Below are 17,328 nucleotides of genomic sequence, written 5' to 3' on the forward strand. Positions count from 1 at the left end.
TTACCACCTCCATGTAGTATGAGGGCCAAACAGATTTTCAATTCTATGCAGATTATATAGGTAAATGGTCATACTACATGGAGGTGGTAAAATTGAGCAATCATTGGTCAATCAAAATTGCTAGTGTGTACTAGCCTTAAGTGTTGTTGCTGCAATGGCCGCAGAGATGTTCCCAGGGGTGTGACTCTACCTACTAAAGCCAAAATTCAGCATAACAATCAGGTAGCCTTGATTGGTTTTTCAAATAAATGAAATCAAAAGCATCCCCTATATTCATCTCACTACAGGTTTCCACTAACATAACTAAACTAGGAGCAATGGTGACAAGATGGGTGGAGGTGAAGTATGTACAGTACTGCTATTCAGTGAAGAGTCACCAGTGGTGAGCTGAGGACTATTGCAGGAATGGTGTCCACTGAAATGCTTCATCCTGTCTAGTTGGTGGAGGACAGGGCTGGAGTTTGTAGAGGTAGTTCAGCCTTCTTTAGATCTTTATATATGGCGTCAAGGTCCACAAAACAGATCTTAATCTATGTAAAATTGAAAAAAACAAACACATTCGTTTTGCATTTGGACTGTAAAATATGACTTATGGTGTCCATACATGGTACAATAAAACCGTTCACTTTTCCCAAAACAATCGAAAGTCAAAAATAATAATTTTTTTTTTACCAAGAAAAACTGATTACCCTGTTTTTTTTTTTTTTCAACAAAATGTTGGAAAAATCTTTATATTCTATCTAACGGAATAATCTAATCAAATTATCTAATTGAGGGGGAAAAAATGAAAAAATTGTACCATGTATGGGCACCATAAGATTCGAACATTCTTATCCAGTGACTACAACATATGTCACTATAATTATGTAAAGCACACTGAAGGAAAACAGCCCATTACAAAGCAAGGCACAGTAATATTACATGTAATGTCTGACCTGCTTAATTGATATTGCCTTATAGATATTAGAATTCCCGAATGTATCATTTCAGTCACCGGACTGTAGCACAGCAGATAAAGGGAAATAAGAGTAATCACAGATATACACTGAACACTAGGTGGCAGAACACTCACTACAAACTAACAATCCACTGTAGTAAACAGGTGGTTCAGCTTGATCCCAAATGCATGTTTTCAAGGTTAGAATTTAACCCATTAGCAGCTTCCATAGAGTTATCTCGTTTGAGATAAGTTCTCTGCTTTTGACCTCAGTCGGCAGAACTTTTTGTGCTGTAAATTCTTGGAATGCTTTGATATCTCTGCTAGCAGAAAATAGAGAAAATGAAAGCAGAAGTTCTCTTATTGTCTCACACTGCCCCCTAGTGACAAGTGGCCATAAGTGTACATTGCAGCAGTACTATTTAGCAGCAAGCAAATAAGAAATTAAAGTGCCAAAATAAATTTGCCTGGAGCACTTGCAAGGCTATAAATTGGCTGCTAAGTGGTTAAAGTGAAATTTCATTTTCTTATTATCCAATGGGAAAATATTTTTTTTAAATGCAAGCTCCATATGGCAAACATTCTTTGAGATGATCTGCATTGTTTTATAGACCGTACATATAAAACTTTGTCATTCTACACCGTTCCTAGCAGAAACTTCCAGATGAGTGTCACAGCCTGTTGTTAGTTACTGAATTAGGGCAGGTGTACCAGCAGACTAACAAATAGACCTGCTCTGTCTAGCTAATTACTCGGGGGGAGCTGGGCAATCTATATTGATGCCATGGTTGTCCTGTGAAAAGGCTCCACTGGAAATGTGGTGTGTGTACCTGGAATCCTCTGAAATACAAGCCTTAACTGCTTTAAGCCTTAGGTGTCTCCTTATTCAAAACTGTCATGGCTGCAAAGAAGGATAATTTGATTTCACAATCAGTTTTGAAATTCTTCTTTTAGGTGCCAGAGTATAAGTGATTTTTATCTTGTTCAATATACAATACTTTTATACTCTAGTTTGTCAAAATTCTATTGTTGGGAGAGTTTTTGCACAGTTTACACAATTTATTTTTTAATGTCCCAATTTAAGGACATCCTAGTGCTGCAATTATATCATTTTAGTCTCTGTATTACCTGAAACAGAATAACCACGAGAGTGAGGAGGAAGTAGCCAGAAATACTGAGTGTAAAGGGAGAAATCCCTCTGGCAACATTTTTTTTAATGCAGGCACAACGGTCATGTTATTTTCTGATGAATAATTGCCCCACAAGGTATAAAGACCTCAAATTCTTGCTACAGGGGGTGGTGGTTTGGTTTAGTAAACAGGGCCTCTGTATTCCTGTGTTGTGAATGGATTCTCCAAGAGTTACTTGTTACTTCAGGATGTTTTTCTGATACATGGGTTAACATTTTGATGCTTACTCATTTGATGACTAAGCTCCTACCGGCACCCAATGGACGTACCATTTGCAGTACTTTGGTTTATACATTTGGCAGCAAGTCAGCTAATCTTTCCTATGAATCCAGAACTTCAAGAAATATCAAAGTTGCAATTTATCTCCATTTAAAATGCCATTTGCCAGGCTGTCATACTTATAGAACTTGTGAAGACCGAACACAACACCTGATCGGCATTAAGTATTTACAGTATACAGCGCCAATATCTTTGGCATGCTCATTCTGGGTCAATCATGAATAAAGAATTGATGGCAGAGGACCAGAAGCAGTCATGCAAACTGTGTTCTAAACATAGAAAACTAATATTTACCTTTATTTTCCTATGTGTCCTTTAAGCACATAAGGAAAGGTACTAGTCTAAAACATTGTGCAAAATAATGACAGGACTACATAAATATGCAATACACAGATTAACATATACAGCTTATGTTCTGATAGTAACTATTAAAGAAGAAAAAAGAAACAACCTAACCATGCAGAGCAAACCACAGTCTACCCAAAAGGCCCCTGAGATATTACAGGGTTTTTTTTTAATTTATTTTTTTTGCATCTCAGGCACAGTGTAGTATTGTAGTTCAACTTAAATACTGAGCTGCCGCCTCTGAGGGTCCATTCACACTTGAACGTTTTGCCAGCGATTTCGAAGCGCTAGGGTAATAAGTCTATGGGCCTGTTCTCATTTGGGTGATTTGCACTAATCGCCGCTAAATACAAACGCATAGCCTGCACCATTTTCAGGCCATTTCCTGGCGATCACGTTTTAGTGCTATAGAAGTGCAAAATGCGATCGCTATAAAAAAAAATCGCCAGGTGTGAATGGTGATTTTTTTGGGGCGTTAATCGCCAAAAAACTCCAGAACGCTAGCAAAATCAGCAAGTGTGAATGGGCCCTGAATGTCGCCACAGACAGAACTGGATTTTTGCAAACACTGCACAATATATGTTAATCATTGAAGTCTGGTCGGCAACTCCTGATGACAAAGCTCTTAATGTTTGAAAAACATTAACACACAATGATTATAGATGGCCCGAACGGTTCCCGGCGCACTTCCAGTGTTCACGATCGATCACGGAGAACCGCGAACTTTACCGGAAGTTCGATTCGCCCCCATAGTACATCATGAGGGTCAACTTTGATCCTCTACATCAGTCAGCAGGCACACTGTAGCCAATCAGGCTACACTCCCTCCTGGAGCCACTCCCCCCTTATAAAAGGCAGGCAGCGTCAGCCATTTTACTCACTCGTGTGCCTGCAGTAATTCGAGAAGGGAACGCTTAGTTAGGCTCTTGTAGGCTTGTTAGCTTGCTCCTTGCTGATTTTTATTGCTAAAAAAAAAGCACCCCTCAATAGCTCCTTTTGAGAGCTAATCTTGTGATCAATTTTTTTTTCTGTGTGTCCCACTGACACTTGTGTTGCATAGACAGCCTTGGTAATTCCTACTGTGCGTGCCACTGCCAGGCCCAGCATATTCAGTGACTACTACCTGTGATTGTGATGTGCACATTGTAATACCCACTGCATATACCTACCTGTTGTTCACTGTGCACCCACAGAGCAAGAGGAGATGGATAGTACGTCTGGATCCAACTTTGTGCAGATGGCGTCCTTCATGCTGTCCAGCATGTTGAGGGACCCCCGTATAAAAATAAAAACCTCAAGGGGAATGAGCTGTACTGGGTGGCCACGCTACTAGACTCTCGGTATAGGCGGACATGTTACCAACTCACCTGAAGGCAGAAAGGATGCAGAACAAGCAGGCAACTATGCTTTACAATGCGTTTAAGGGTGATGTCACAGCACAACGCAATAAAGGTACCACTGCCAGTAATCCTCCTCCCATGTCCACGCAGGCAAGGACAGGATGCTCCAGCGATCTCATGGTGATGTCGGACATGCAGAAATTTCTTTAGGTGCTTCCAGATCCACCCTCCACCAACGCCTGGACCGGCAGGTATCCGACTACCTGGCCTTAAGTGTGGATGTAGACACTGTGAGCAGCGATTAACCCTTGGACTACTGCGTGCGCAGGCTTGACCTGTGGCCAGAGCTGTCCCAATTTGCCATCCAACTTCTGTCTTGCCCTGACTCAAGCGTCCTGTCAGAAAAAACCTTCAGCGCAGCTGGAGGCATTGTCACTGAGAAGAGAAGTCGCCTAAGTCACAAAAGTGTTCAGTACCTCACCTTTATCAAAATGATTGAGGCATGGATCCCGGAGGGCTACTGCCCGCCCGAAGACTAAGTCAGTCCCCACACACAGCATCTCTGCCTGCACGCCGTGTGACTGGCTGCCCCAAGACTAAGTCGCTCTCCACACAGCACCTCTGCCCGCAGGCCGCTTGACTGCCTTCTTCGCCACCACCAACAGGGTCCAGGACTCCGGGCAGATTCCTGAATTTTTAAGGCCGCTGCTAGCAGCGGCCGCTATAATAATTTTTCTGGTGCGTGTACATGCCTGCCTAATTTTTCTGGCTGCACTGCAGCTGCAACAACAAAACAAAAAGGTCTGTACATGTGCCAATTCCCCTTTGTGATCATTACCTTGCCATAGTGAAGGGGCTTGCGTATCACAATGAAGCAATGGCTCGGGGGGTGGCACACCAAAGATAAGGTCGTTGCTTCATTGTGGACAGACCAAATTTGATCAGCTGGACAGTCACTATTCTGTCATTCAGCTACCGCAGCCCGACTATATGGGCTGGAAAGCCGCCATCACCTGCACTCTCGTCATGATGCACACCAGTCCAGCACAGCCGCCACTACACAAACAGCTGTTTGCAGTCACTGCATACCTTTCACTGCATCTTTGACTGCACATTGCATTATACCTGGCAGTCGGTGCATACCTTTCACTTGAATGGATGGCAGACTTGCCCTCCATAACAGATTCTCGTTACAGGTAGTAAAGTCAATCAGTGTCATATACCTAGGCCTAGAACGTCCTCCTGTATTGTTATTTTTGGTCACTACCTCGGGACGTGCATGCCATGCCTGCTGCCTTCCTTGGATGTGTGTGGTAGCCATTCCTGCTCCTTTGCCCACAGCATGCCTGCTGCCTTTCTTTGATGTGTGATGGTGGTAGCCATTTCTTAGGCTCCCACTCCAGACCGGAATCGAACCCTGATTTCCCGGCCATTACCCGTTGCCACTCACAATGGCAGACTTGCCCTCCATAACAGATTCTCGTTGCAGGTACTGAACAGCAAGCAGAACAAGTATTTAAAAAAATAGATGTAAGCTTTAACAATGGTAGAGAAAGAACCATCGAAAGTTGATAAGGCAGTCAGACATTACCTGATATCACTGAGGAAGAGCAATCTCACCATGGTGCGCAGCAGTCCAGCACCGCCATCACAACACAAACAGCTGTTTGTGGTGCGTTACACAGTGAGTTTGGTGTGTCAGTGTGCAGCAGTACTCTAATTACACTCCCTGATTGATGTATACACATGCAAGATTTTTTTAAAGCACTTTAAGCTTGCAATTTAGCATTCAATGTGATTTCGGCCCTTAAAACGCTGCTTTGTGTCAAATCCAGATTTTTCCCCGGGACTTTTGGCATCTATCCCACTCTGCCATGCCCCCTCCAGGTGTTAGACCCCTTGAAACATCTTTTCCATCACTTTTGTGGCCAGCATAAGTGTTTCTAGTTTTCAAAGTTCGCCTCCCCATTGAAGTGGTTCGCAAAAGTTCACGCGAATCGAACGTTTGGTGAAGGTTCGTGAACCGAAAATCAGAGGTTCAGGCCATCTCTAATAATAAGTATTTAATTTGGGTAGTAGTGGTGGGTGGTTTCTCTGGTAGTGAGGGCACTAGGAGGGCTGCCCATTCAAACCCTTGAGGTGTAGCATGTGGTTGGGGAGCCAAGCAGTGGCAGCATATTGCTAACCTGTGGTTAAAAACCAGTTTCGAAAGAAGGGAACTGTGTCTGATCAACAGAGCACTGCTTCAGGCAGTCAGTCTTTCATCAAACTGAACAGTCCCTTGATGTTAACTGCTTCGCTCAAATGGAAAAACTTCTCTGGACTGGCCAATGTAGGTAGTAGTTTTTCACCCAGAGCAATATTAATATGGGCGCCTAAGGAAGCACACATTGTTCTGTTGTATGGAATAAAGGAAGACCTACTTATCAGACCGGTTATTAAGGGGGGGGGGGTAAATTAGAGCCCAAGCAATTGGCTTGTCAGTATTCCACGTTTCAAAGAGGTACCTTAAATTGAGGAACAATTTGATCCCAGTTAAAGAGGAACTCCAGCCTAAACATACTGTCATTCAAGAGAACCCGAGCTGGGTTTGAACAATGTGATCTGCATAGTGAGGCTGGATCTGCCTATACAGCCCAGCCTCTGTTGGTATTCCAAACCCCCCTAATGTCCCCCTGCACTCTGCAATCCCTGATAAATCACAGCCTTGCTGTCGACACACAGCATGTCGCAGCGGCTGTGTTTTTCTCTATAGTGTCAGTCTGCTCCGGTCCCTGCCTGCCTCTCTTCCCTCCTCGCTGATTAGAGGGAAGGGAGGGGGGCAGGGACCGGAGCTCTGCAGGAGGCGGGGGAGCAGCCGATACTGACACTACAGATGTAAACACAGCCGCACAGCGCAGCTGTGATCTATGTCTGATTTCAGAGTGAAGGGGGACATTAGGGGGGTTTGGAATACCAACAGAGGCTGGGCTGTATAGGCAGATCCAGCCTCTGTATTCAGATCACATTCTTCAAAACACACCTCGGGTTCTCTTTAAGTTACATTAGTTATTCTAATTAAAATAGATAGGTAATATAATCTCTTACCCACACTGTTTTAAAAGAACAGGCAAATGTTTGATTTCATGATGGCAGCCATCTTTTTGGTTGAAAGAAGGTGACAGGGAGCATGAGACACAGTTCCAACTGTCCTGTGTCCTGAGTACCTCTCCCAGTTGCTAGGCAACGCGAACAACAACATAGGAAATCCCATCATGCTCTGCACAGCGTCAGGGAAAAAAAGCCTGGGCTTTTTTCTTTGATGGGTGGAGCTTAGCTAAAAATGCAGCTATAAATGATGCTTTGGTAAGAAAAACAAAGTTCTGATGCTGTGAAACTGTTAAACACCAAGCCTTTTCAGTTCTGCTGAGTAGATTTTTAGTCCGTAATCTCTAATTGGTTACAATGTAATCCTGGGTAAGCCCTAGTAAATAGCATTTGTTCCATGTGTAATTTAAAGTTCACCAATCACTAAAGTTGGGTCAAAGAAGGTAAGTGACTGGACTTGTTAGCTAGTCTCACAAATTAGATGGTCTGTGATAGCTTTACATGGAGCATTCTCCATTTTTAAAGTAGTGAATGCCTTAGGCTACAAATGAGAATAATAGTGCTGCTAGCAAATACTCCACCAGCTCAGTACCAGTTAGAGTGACTAAGCCTTGATTTCAATCCAACGTCTAGTGTTGTACATCTGTACAGTGTATCGCTATGTGGCCATCAATCCCCTGCTACTCTTCCCCTGTCCACTCACACAAAGGTTTTCCAGTATGTGTGATCACTTCAATCCATATACAGTCCGAAAATCGATGGGAAGTATGTTGATCGGATATGTTGGAGTTGATAACCAGCAGATTTGATCAAAGTGATTGAATTGTCTGAAAAATCAGTATGTGCTTGTCTTGCTTTACTTACTGACCTTTCAGCAAATCTCACTATAGTCCGATATCATCTGACTGCCAATAGGGGGGAAATTACAGCAACTGCCTGGCCCATACATATGGGAAGTTTCATTGAGCAGGGGCATAATCATGGGTCCCCCCAGCAAAATCTTGATCCCCCCCCCCACCCCACATTTACACCCTTTCACTAGCCAACCCCTTGTGACCCTCACAGCCTGGGGGCCAACTTGCAAGGGTCATAAAACAAGTGTGGCCATGATAATATTCACACCCATGACGTGTAGCCACAAAAACACCTGATCTAAAGGATGGACCCATTTAGTAACGTAGTAGTTGGGGGCCCCCCTGCAGTCGTAGGGACTGCTTCACTCTAGTTACGCCCCTGTATACAAGGAACAGTTTTTGTGAGGGGAACTTACCTATAGCATTTGTAAGCAAAATTGTTTGAATTCAGGCACACTAAGCAACTGAAAACCGTAATATTTTTCACCTTCAGCCTCACCTTTTCAAGCTGTGAATCTGTGTCCTCTACAGGTATGTCTGACTTCATATGCAACTGTTTAGTAACGGTTTGAAAGATATTCAGAGTCGCCATTCGGGTGCGACCTAGACGCAGTGTGTTCTCTGCTGCCGTGTTCTGAATTTGAGCCCATCGGGATTCCTGCAAAAGGTTTCACAGATCATCAATTTACTTAATACATGACAACATTCTGGTGGCATTTAACAGACTTCACATCCATCACAAGGGCGCATGCAAATAAGCTCTCCTACACTGGAACCGTACTCTATTTACAGCTGGCCATAAATATAGGAATGTCAAAGCAGCTATAATGTGATTGGGTGAAACAGCTGAAGCATTGCACTGAAGGAAATCTGTTTTGTTATGCATTTTGCTGGAAATGTTTGATCTGGATATTCAGGAAATTAATAATTTCTTAAATATGATCAAATGACAAACCACTTCAGATATTGCTCAAGATCAACTGTTCAATTGAATAAGTTAAAATCTCTCGTTCTATGACCAGCTTAACTGATTTTGGACCTTCCGCCTCTGGTCCCTTAAAGGGAACCTAAGGCAGGATTTAAAAAAAAAAAAAAAATGTATATACATACCTGCCTTCCTCCAGCTCCCTCCAGGCTGATCGCTACCTCACCATCCTCCTGCGCCGCCTGCAACCTCCGCAATTCGTCCACAAAGTCCTATGGACTGGGGCATATTGCACATGCGCATTACTACAGTTGCAGAATGCTCCCGGTGATGGGTGCGGCCAGACTGCGTCTGCGCAGACTGGCCTTGACTGAAAGACTTTCGGGGCCGAACTGCAAAGGATGCAAGAGGATGGCGAGGGAGCTGTCAGCCTGGAGGGGGCTGGAGAAAGCCCCAGGTATGTATAATATTTTTAAATCCCTCCATCTCAGGTACACTTTAAGGACCAGAGCCTTTTTCTTTAAAGTGAATGGGAACCGCATTTTAAAAAATGAGACAGATACTTACCCAAGGAGTGGGAAGGCTCTGGGTCCTATAGAGCCTTCCCGCTCCTCTCCTGGTCCCCTCATTCCAGTGCTGGCTCGCCCGGTAGCAGTATTTGACTAATTTAGTCAAATGCTGCTTTACCCGGTTGAAGGAGGCTTCAGATGTCTTCAGGGAGTCCGAGTGTTCCTGAAGATTGGCGGCCCTGTACTGCGCCTGCGTAAGCACACTCTCTTGCACACTCACGCCTGTGCAGTATGGAGCCGCACTTCTTCAGGAGGACACGGCTCCCGAAGACTTCCAAACACACTTTCGGTGGGGGATTGAAACGGGGGGGGGGGGGGGGGGGGGTAGGGGGAGCCAGCACAGGATAGAGAGCACCGAGAGAAGAGACGGAGGGCTCTATGACCCAGAGCCTTCCCTCTCCTTAGGTAAGTATTTGCTTCATTCACTTTACGTTTATTCAGTAATCACTGTGATTGGCTCACAGTGGTCACATGGTCAGGGCTCAGCTGTTATCAAAAAGATGAGGGTAGCAGCCAGAGCACATGGATCCGGGTATGCTCTCATGGTGTACGAGCGCAGCCGCACTGCACCTTTGCAGATAGGGCTGTGTCTGCGCTGTTACCCGAAGTCGCTTATGCTACTGTGCAGGCACGACCGTACTCATGCAGGCGCAGCATGGACATGCTCCTCCACAAAGAGGGATCTTAAAAAGGGTGCTGGACAGCAGTGACCTTGAGGAGGATATAAGAAGCCTCTGGAGGTTTCCCTTTTCATAAGTATATACATTTTTTGTTTGCATCTGCCTCAGGTTTGCTTTAAGGACCAGAGCCTTTTTTAATCGTTCCTTTATGATCACGGCGATTGACTCACAGTGTCAGGAGCCAATGAAGCTGGCTACTGACTTAGGCATGAAGCTCAGCCGTCATCAGAGAGCTGAGCGTGGCAGTGGTGGAAGCGTGATCATGGCAGGCTTCGAGATGCAAATATTTGTAGCTTTCATGCAAATGTAGTGCAAATTGTATGCAGCTTTGAACTGGGCCAATCAAATCTTTAAGATTAGTCCAGTTCCCAGCTGCAAACAATCTCCATTAAATTTGTATGCGAATCAGAAATTTTAGCATCTCTGAGCATCTCTACCTATGACATCCCACCAGGAGATCCGATCTCTGAAGATGTGTAAGGAAAGCAGAGGCTATGTATTGGCTTTTCTTTGTGAACTTGTTTGGCTGCTTCTAGCCCAATCATACCCATTCCAGCACTACGGCTCTTGCTCTCTCCAGCTCTCCCTGTAGATCAGCCAGCTGGTTGTTGAGTTCTAGGATTTGGCTATGGGCTTCTTCCTGGTAATGAAGTAATCGCGCCTTTTCTTTTTCACTTTTCTCCTGATGCTCCAATTCCCGCTGTAGCAGCTTGTCTTGTGTTGCCATTAATGTGTTAAACCGGTCTATCATCTCCTGCACTTCTTGGAACTAGAAAGGGATACAGAGCAGTTGTCAGATAACTGTGCAGCATTGGAAAATACACAGTATGTCCTTGTTCTACAAACTAAAAACCATGCCATATCCTATTAGCTTTCCTCTGCCAAGCCAGACATACTACTCTTATTCCTCTCTCTGACTGTTCTGCCAGTTTGCAATGAATGTGTTTTTAGCACAGTGAACGGCTGAGACACCAGGATTGACGGCCGCCTCTGTCCATACAGTCACCTAAGGGTTTTTTTCACTGAATTTGGTTCCCCTGGCTACAGTGTAATAGTCCACTAATATTTGGCACTCCTCTCTGTCTAATGGTGCTCCCCATACATGGTACAATTTTTTTTCATTTTTTTTTTTTTATTAAACAATTTTGCTTATTCCGTTACATTGGAAAAAAATGCATAGTTGTTTTCTAGGCATCATACACAAACGTTCGATTTGTCAGAAAATTCGGAAAAAATGATCTAATATAAAGGTTGTTCCAACGTGTCCGATCGGACTTTATCGTAAAAACAGGATAATCGTTTGTTTTTCTTGATTGAAAAAAAGGATTCTTTTCGACTTTCATTTCGATTCAATTGATTTTATGTACCGTGTATGGGCACCATTATGCGATATTTACTTGAAATTTAAAAGGCACACAAGTACCTGAATTAAAGAGGAGCTGTCAGCCATACTATCTGAGAAAACAACAACACATATATAAGTAGATAAATACTTGCTCTACTTACATAACATATGTATTGCACTGTCCACATTTTGATTTTACAGATTTTACTATAGTAAAAAAAAAGAGAAAATCCTTCTTAGATTTCTCCATTTTAAACTGTGTATCTTGAAGCCAATCCTGATGTAATTTCCTCCCTTACTCTACTCTGCCTGATGGTGTATGCATTGCTCTCCCTCCTCCCAGGTTTCAGGCACTCCCACCCAGCACTGCAATAGAAAGTGCTTTGTCTCAGCATGAGAAATAGTGCCCAATCAGAGAGGAACAGAGGTGTGGGAGGGGAAAAAAGGAGGTAAAGAGGCTTCAGCCAATCAGGCTGCATTAGTTAAGTCTAAGGGGAAATAAAGAAGCAAAAAAAGACAACCCAGCATGGCCCTGCAACTTCCTTTGTGTGGCAATGTACCAAATGAAAAAGTAATAGTGATTTTTAACTTTTGGATTGCCTAGTTAGCATCCTTATTACTAGTTTACCACATAAAAATGAAAATGATTTTATGCCCGACATTTACACTTTAAGAGGAACTATTGTAGTCGCATTACATGGAAAAGACGTGTTACATAATTTCTATTATGGCCATTTACTATTTGCTTAATATTTAATATATGGCAAAGAAAATATTGTCACTGTTACACCCTCAGATCATTTAACATGATGTAAAGATGTAAAGTATTGGTTACTGGTATAGGTTTGTGTAATTATTTGGTACTGGTCATATAAGATTATAATATAGGAATAGTAAGCTTTTTATAGTAGTTAAATTTAATAGTGAACATTGATTTATATTGAACTCTTAGCATATTGTTTTGATCCTCCTAGTTACTTCTGTTCACTGCCTGAGGAAGCAGGTATACACCTGCGTAACGAGTCGCAAAATTATTGGAGGATATAATAAAGGGTTGGTTTTTTACCCAATACTGACTATTTGAGTCTTCAGTGGGAAAGTCCATCACTACCTCCCTTTTTAACATGTTTTTAGTGTATATTATCCTGTCTGGTGCCTCTGTTCCAGTTTACCTTGGTGGACACCCTTTGTGGAGGGGCGTTACCCCTAATTTTCCTATCTACTGAGAGGTTGGGTCTAATCTCCTCAATTTCCTTTACAGTGGTTGCCTTAGTAGTGCAGTGGCTGGATAGTGTAATGGTTAAGGGCTCTGCCTCTGACACAGGAGACCTGGGTTCAAATCTCGGCTCTGCCTGTTCAGTAAGCCAGCACCTATTTCAGTAAGGAGTTTCGTGGGCAAGTCTCCTTAACACTGCTACTGCCTACTGAGTGCGCTCTAGTGGCTGCCTCGCAAGCGCTTTGAGTCCGAGAGGAGAAAGGCGCTATACAAATACTGCAATTATTATTATTTTTAGTAGTAGTAGTAGTAATCCAGCTTTGTGAGTATTATCCTATACAATAATACCCATGTCCCTGAGTCCTCCTCCTGTGTGTCCCTATGTCCGTGCTTTTGCGTACCGCACATGCGCGGCACACGGGTGGCATATAGGGCAGGAGGAGGACGGGGCCAGGCGTGTGCGTGCATGGTGCGCGGGCATGTGTGCGGTGCGCATGCGCGCTGACGTGGCAGCAGCGGGTGGCGGTGGCCTCAGGTAGGAGGTTGTGGGGGAGGCCTAGAGCTCGTTATTGTATTTCACATAATGTATAACTCAAGTCTATCTCAACATACTACTCTGTTGTGGACTCTAGATTGTCTTTTGTTTTTGCCCATAAGGATCACTATGGAAAAAACAGCAACATTTTAATAATGTGTTCAGTGACATTGTCATAATCTATGGGTTTCAGATATAAATTATTCCTTTTTAAAAGTGCAGTTTGTTGTCTTATTAATTATTGTAATGATGTGATTACCACCAGGCCCGTGTGTCTTGTTAATGGACTTTTGCCAAATTATATTAACCCATAGGGAAGGCTTAACAATTTTTTCTCCAGCTCCTTATTCCTCCCAGTTAGACTGTAATTAAAGGGATATTGGTTTACTCCAACTGCTTCCACAGCACCCACAATACCCCCAGAGAGAGTGGGCCATTTTGCCCATATGGCAGTGTAGCCAGAGAGAAAACCTAAGAATCTGCCATGGACAGTTCTGTGTGGTTAGCATCTCTGAATCAATCTGCTTCATGGAGGTTCATGGAACACCTACTGGATCTTTGTTCATTTCTTTCAATACAAACAGGTTTGTCTTTTAAAATTCATGTAAACCATATTAAGAACATCACAGGAAAAGCAGGCCTACGATTATTAACAGGAGAAACTAACTTCAACAGAAGCCATACTGGATCCTGGCAACACATACTGGCAGTAGATACAGACCCGGTGGAAGAGACCCAATCATTTTTTTCTCCTGAGTTTTCTCCTTTATGTTTACTTTAAAATAATTTTTTTATCACTTTGCCATTGAAAAGTAGCAAATAGTTGCGGTCTGTTTTGTACCCAACTCTTACCTGTACAGGTAGTCCCTGGTTAACAAACGAGATAGGGACTGTAGGTTCGTTCTTAACCTGAATCTGTTCTCAAGTCGGAACATTGTGCTATCTCTGTCCCCTGTACCTCCTCTGTGCCTCCAGTGTCCCCCTCTGTGCCACCTCTGCCCTCTGTACCTGCTTATACAAGTTTAAAAGCCATTTTTTCTTTGAATTTTTTAATATCTATTTTCTCAAAAACTACAAGTCCAGTTTGACATTTTTTTTGATTTGTTCCCATTGAAACACTGAATCCATGCTGTTGGTATCAGTGGGTCGTTCGTAAGTCAGGCGTTCGTAAGTGGGGGACTACCTGTAATCTAAACTATTGTAAGCATGAAACTGAATGATGGATTCAGACAGACTGATCTAAAGAGGACCATACCATCATACCAATAATAGCACACAGCCACAGGAGTGGAAGCATGACTCCCATACCTCCTCAGTTCCCTCCAGCACTTTCTGCAGGTAGCGTTGGTATATGTTGTACTTTTCCTGGCGCTGCAGCATTTTCTCCTTACGTGCTTGCAGCTGCCTAATCTCAGCAAGTAAACGCATGGCCTCTCTTCCTTTCTGTGCTGCCAGCTGTTGCTCTTCAGCTGCCTTGTGTAGAGCACGCTTTCGCTTTGAGTCATTCTCCTGCAGAAAAGTGAGGCATCAAACGGTGATCCACAGTATAAACAACAATTAGGCACTAACTGAACATGGCACAGAGCATAGAGAATGCCTTTTCTCTCAGTTAACAGCTTTTCAGGTGCAGTATTTGCTCGTTGCAGAAGTCCTCTGTGACAACCACTGCTGGACAGACATAGCCCCTCCATGTCAGTACTGCACACTGGTTGAGAATTGGGATTTTGTGAGTGATGGTTCATTACTTTTAGGGATGGTTCACAAGAGCGTCCTACAGTGTGTCGGCTAAATGCTTTCCTGCACACTTGCAGAAAAGCATTTCATGGCTTTCAGCAGCATGCTGCAGGGGGCATGGAAAAGCGATCCTGGAAGCTTCATGTTGCTTCCAGGATTGCTTAAGTGCCAGAAAAACGCTTAGGCGATCCTGGCAACAGGTGATTCTAGAATAAAAAAATGGGATAAAAACTCTGCATTTGTGCAAGCGATGATAAACAACAGTAGCGGCTCTGCCTATTTGAATGAACATTGCTTAAGCGAACGCGGCCACCGTTAATGTCGGGTACGCCTGTATACACCAGCCCTTAATGAGTATGTAGAGATTGTCCCTTGCCAAAGTTACCCCAACCTTTACTATACCCATTTTTCCTGCTTCCAACACATCACCATCAAAAACCTTACTGTTCACTTGATGCCCAATATACCCACTCCCTTGAGAGGTGCAATTATGACAAGATAATGGATTTTATTCTAGTCACCTCTCAGAAGCTCTCTTGTTGAGGCTGATGGTGTACAGTATATACGAGTGATGACACAGATATGCAGGCATAGGGGAGAGTTCAGTCAATTTGTTTGGAACATGCGGTATAATTGAAATCATGCCAAGATAATATGTGTAGGCCTTGCATGTTTCTGTTATTCACAATGAAGATGGGGTTACCAGAATGTTATAAATGATCGATTGTGTGATGAATGTGCAGTACAGTATTGACTTCAATACCTTGCAATGATGTGGATTCTTTGTTCTGATACAATTCTTGTAATGCACTGGTTGAACTATATGAATAGAAAACTCAGCTTACAACAATGGAATATGATTATTCACTTATGAGGGCTCTTCAGCACCAAGTATGCGGTTTCATGTTACTGGTATGCTTAGAAAACTGTCATTTTAGTGCTCTACTGGTTACTCTAAATGAGAAGCTTGAAAAGAACACAGAGAAAAATAAAACCCTATCCTGATGGTAGAAGGTAATAATGGCGCCTATTGGCACCAAGTGTATAAAAAGGGTGCAGCATAAATATAAAACAACTATATCGTTTGTAAACAGGGGCCACGTAAATATAAAAACCACTATATCGCTTGTTATCTTCAACTTTCATTTCCATACCAGATTTATCGATTACAATAACCCATTATTTAACAAATGGTCGTTTCTAGAACTGTATAATGGTTTCTAAAAGTGTTCCTCATGCTTCCTCAGAAAAAAATCATTTAGGCTTGGTTCACATCTAAAATCGTAATCGCTGACCGCAGCAATTTTCTATTTTTTTGCATCCCCCCCCCTCCTGGCGCTCCACTGCACGATGCGATTTTGTGCAAAGCACCTTTGTAAGCGCTTTTGCAGAGCGATTCTGTATTTTCAAAGAGTTTTTTGAACGTTTTGACCCAAAAAAGAATAAATACAATGTATTTATTCTTAAAAACGTGAATGCAATCGCCGGATTAAAAAAAAAAAATATTTGTGAGCATTTTGCATTTTTCCTATACCTTTCATTTGTAGCAAAATGGCCCCTAAAATAGAACATGCAGGACTTTTGTGAACAGAAAGCAGACGAAATGCGCTATGAACTATCCCATAAGGTTTCAGCACAAGGTATTTTAGGGCGTTTTTCAAAGTTGCCGGCGCACAAAAACGCCCTAGGTGTGAACAAGCCCTTACACTTTTTGCACTACAACAAGCACCTTCCACGATTCTCGACTGTTACAAAGAATTTCTCAACAAACCCACTTAACCTTATGTATATGTAAAAAAAAAATAAAAAATATTTTTACGTTTTTTGGCTCCATTATTTTTGATTCTATGTTAAATAAAACCACATACTTATTTATATTACTCAAACAAAATGGGGGTTTAAGGTAGGAGTCCTCTAGGAGGGGGGGGAGTGTCTTAGGGTTAGGCACTACCAAAGGGGGATATGGTTTGGCACAAATAGGGCAGGGTTATGTGTGAGTGTAAGGAGAGGTTGGGTTATAGAAAAGTATCGGTAAGTATTAAATATATTTTACTATATAAATGAAGTAGTACAATACTGGTAAATTAAACAATATTTTGTAACTTTTGGTGCTTACTTTACCAACTTAAAAATAGAGGTCACATCGGGGAATAGTAGAATATCACCAGTATAAACAGTATTTTACGGCAGATCCTGGTGCCCATTTTACTAAATGATTACTTCAAAATTATTTATATCTGGCGCCCTTTTTAACCGGCGCCTTTTGTTATATGCACACCCTGTCTATTCATC

At 42.7% G+C, this 17,328-nt stretch overlaps 1 protein-coding gene across 1 annotated transcript in view; it reads right to left on the reverse strand.

Annotated features, from left to right (window-relative positions):
• Nucleotides 1–143: 143 nt before the first annotated feature.
• The window catches only part of CFAP73 (cilia and flagella associated protein 73), a 53,899-nt gene continuing 36,714 nt past the window's right edge, over nt 144–17,328 (reverse strand). The window contains exons 4-7 of the mRNA XM_068240018.1: nt 14,611–14,811; nt 10,754–10,975; nt 8,532–8,690; nt 144–530 (exon numbers count right to left, since the gene is read on the reverse strand). Of these exons, the coding sequence (XP_068096119.1) occupies nt 435–530; nt 8,532–8,690; nt 10,754–10,975; nt 14,611–14,811 (678 nt within the window). The 3' untranslated portion in view covers nt 144–434. The remainder of the gene's footprint in view (nt 531–8,531; nt 8,691–10,753; nt 10,976–14,610; nt 14,812–17,328) is intronic.

This window comes from Hyperolius riggenbachi, chromosome 1, assembly GCF_040937935.1.
Source record: "Hyperolius riggenbachi isolate aHypRig1 chromosome 1, aHypRig1.pri, whole genome shotgun sequence".
Lineage (NCBI taxonomy): Eukaryota > Metazoa > Chordata > Amphibia > Anura > Hyperoliidae > Hyperolius > Hyperolius riggenbachi.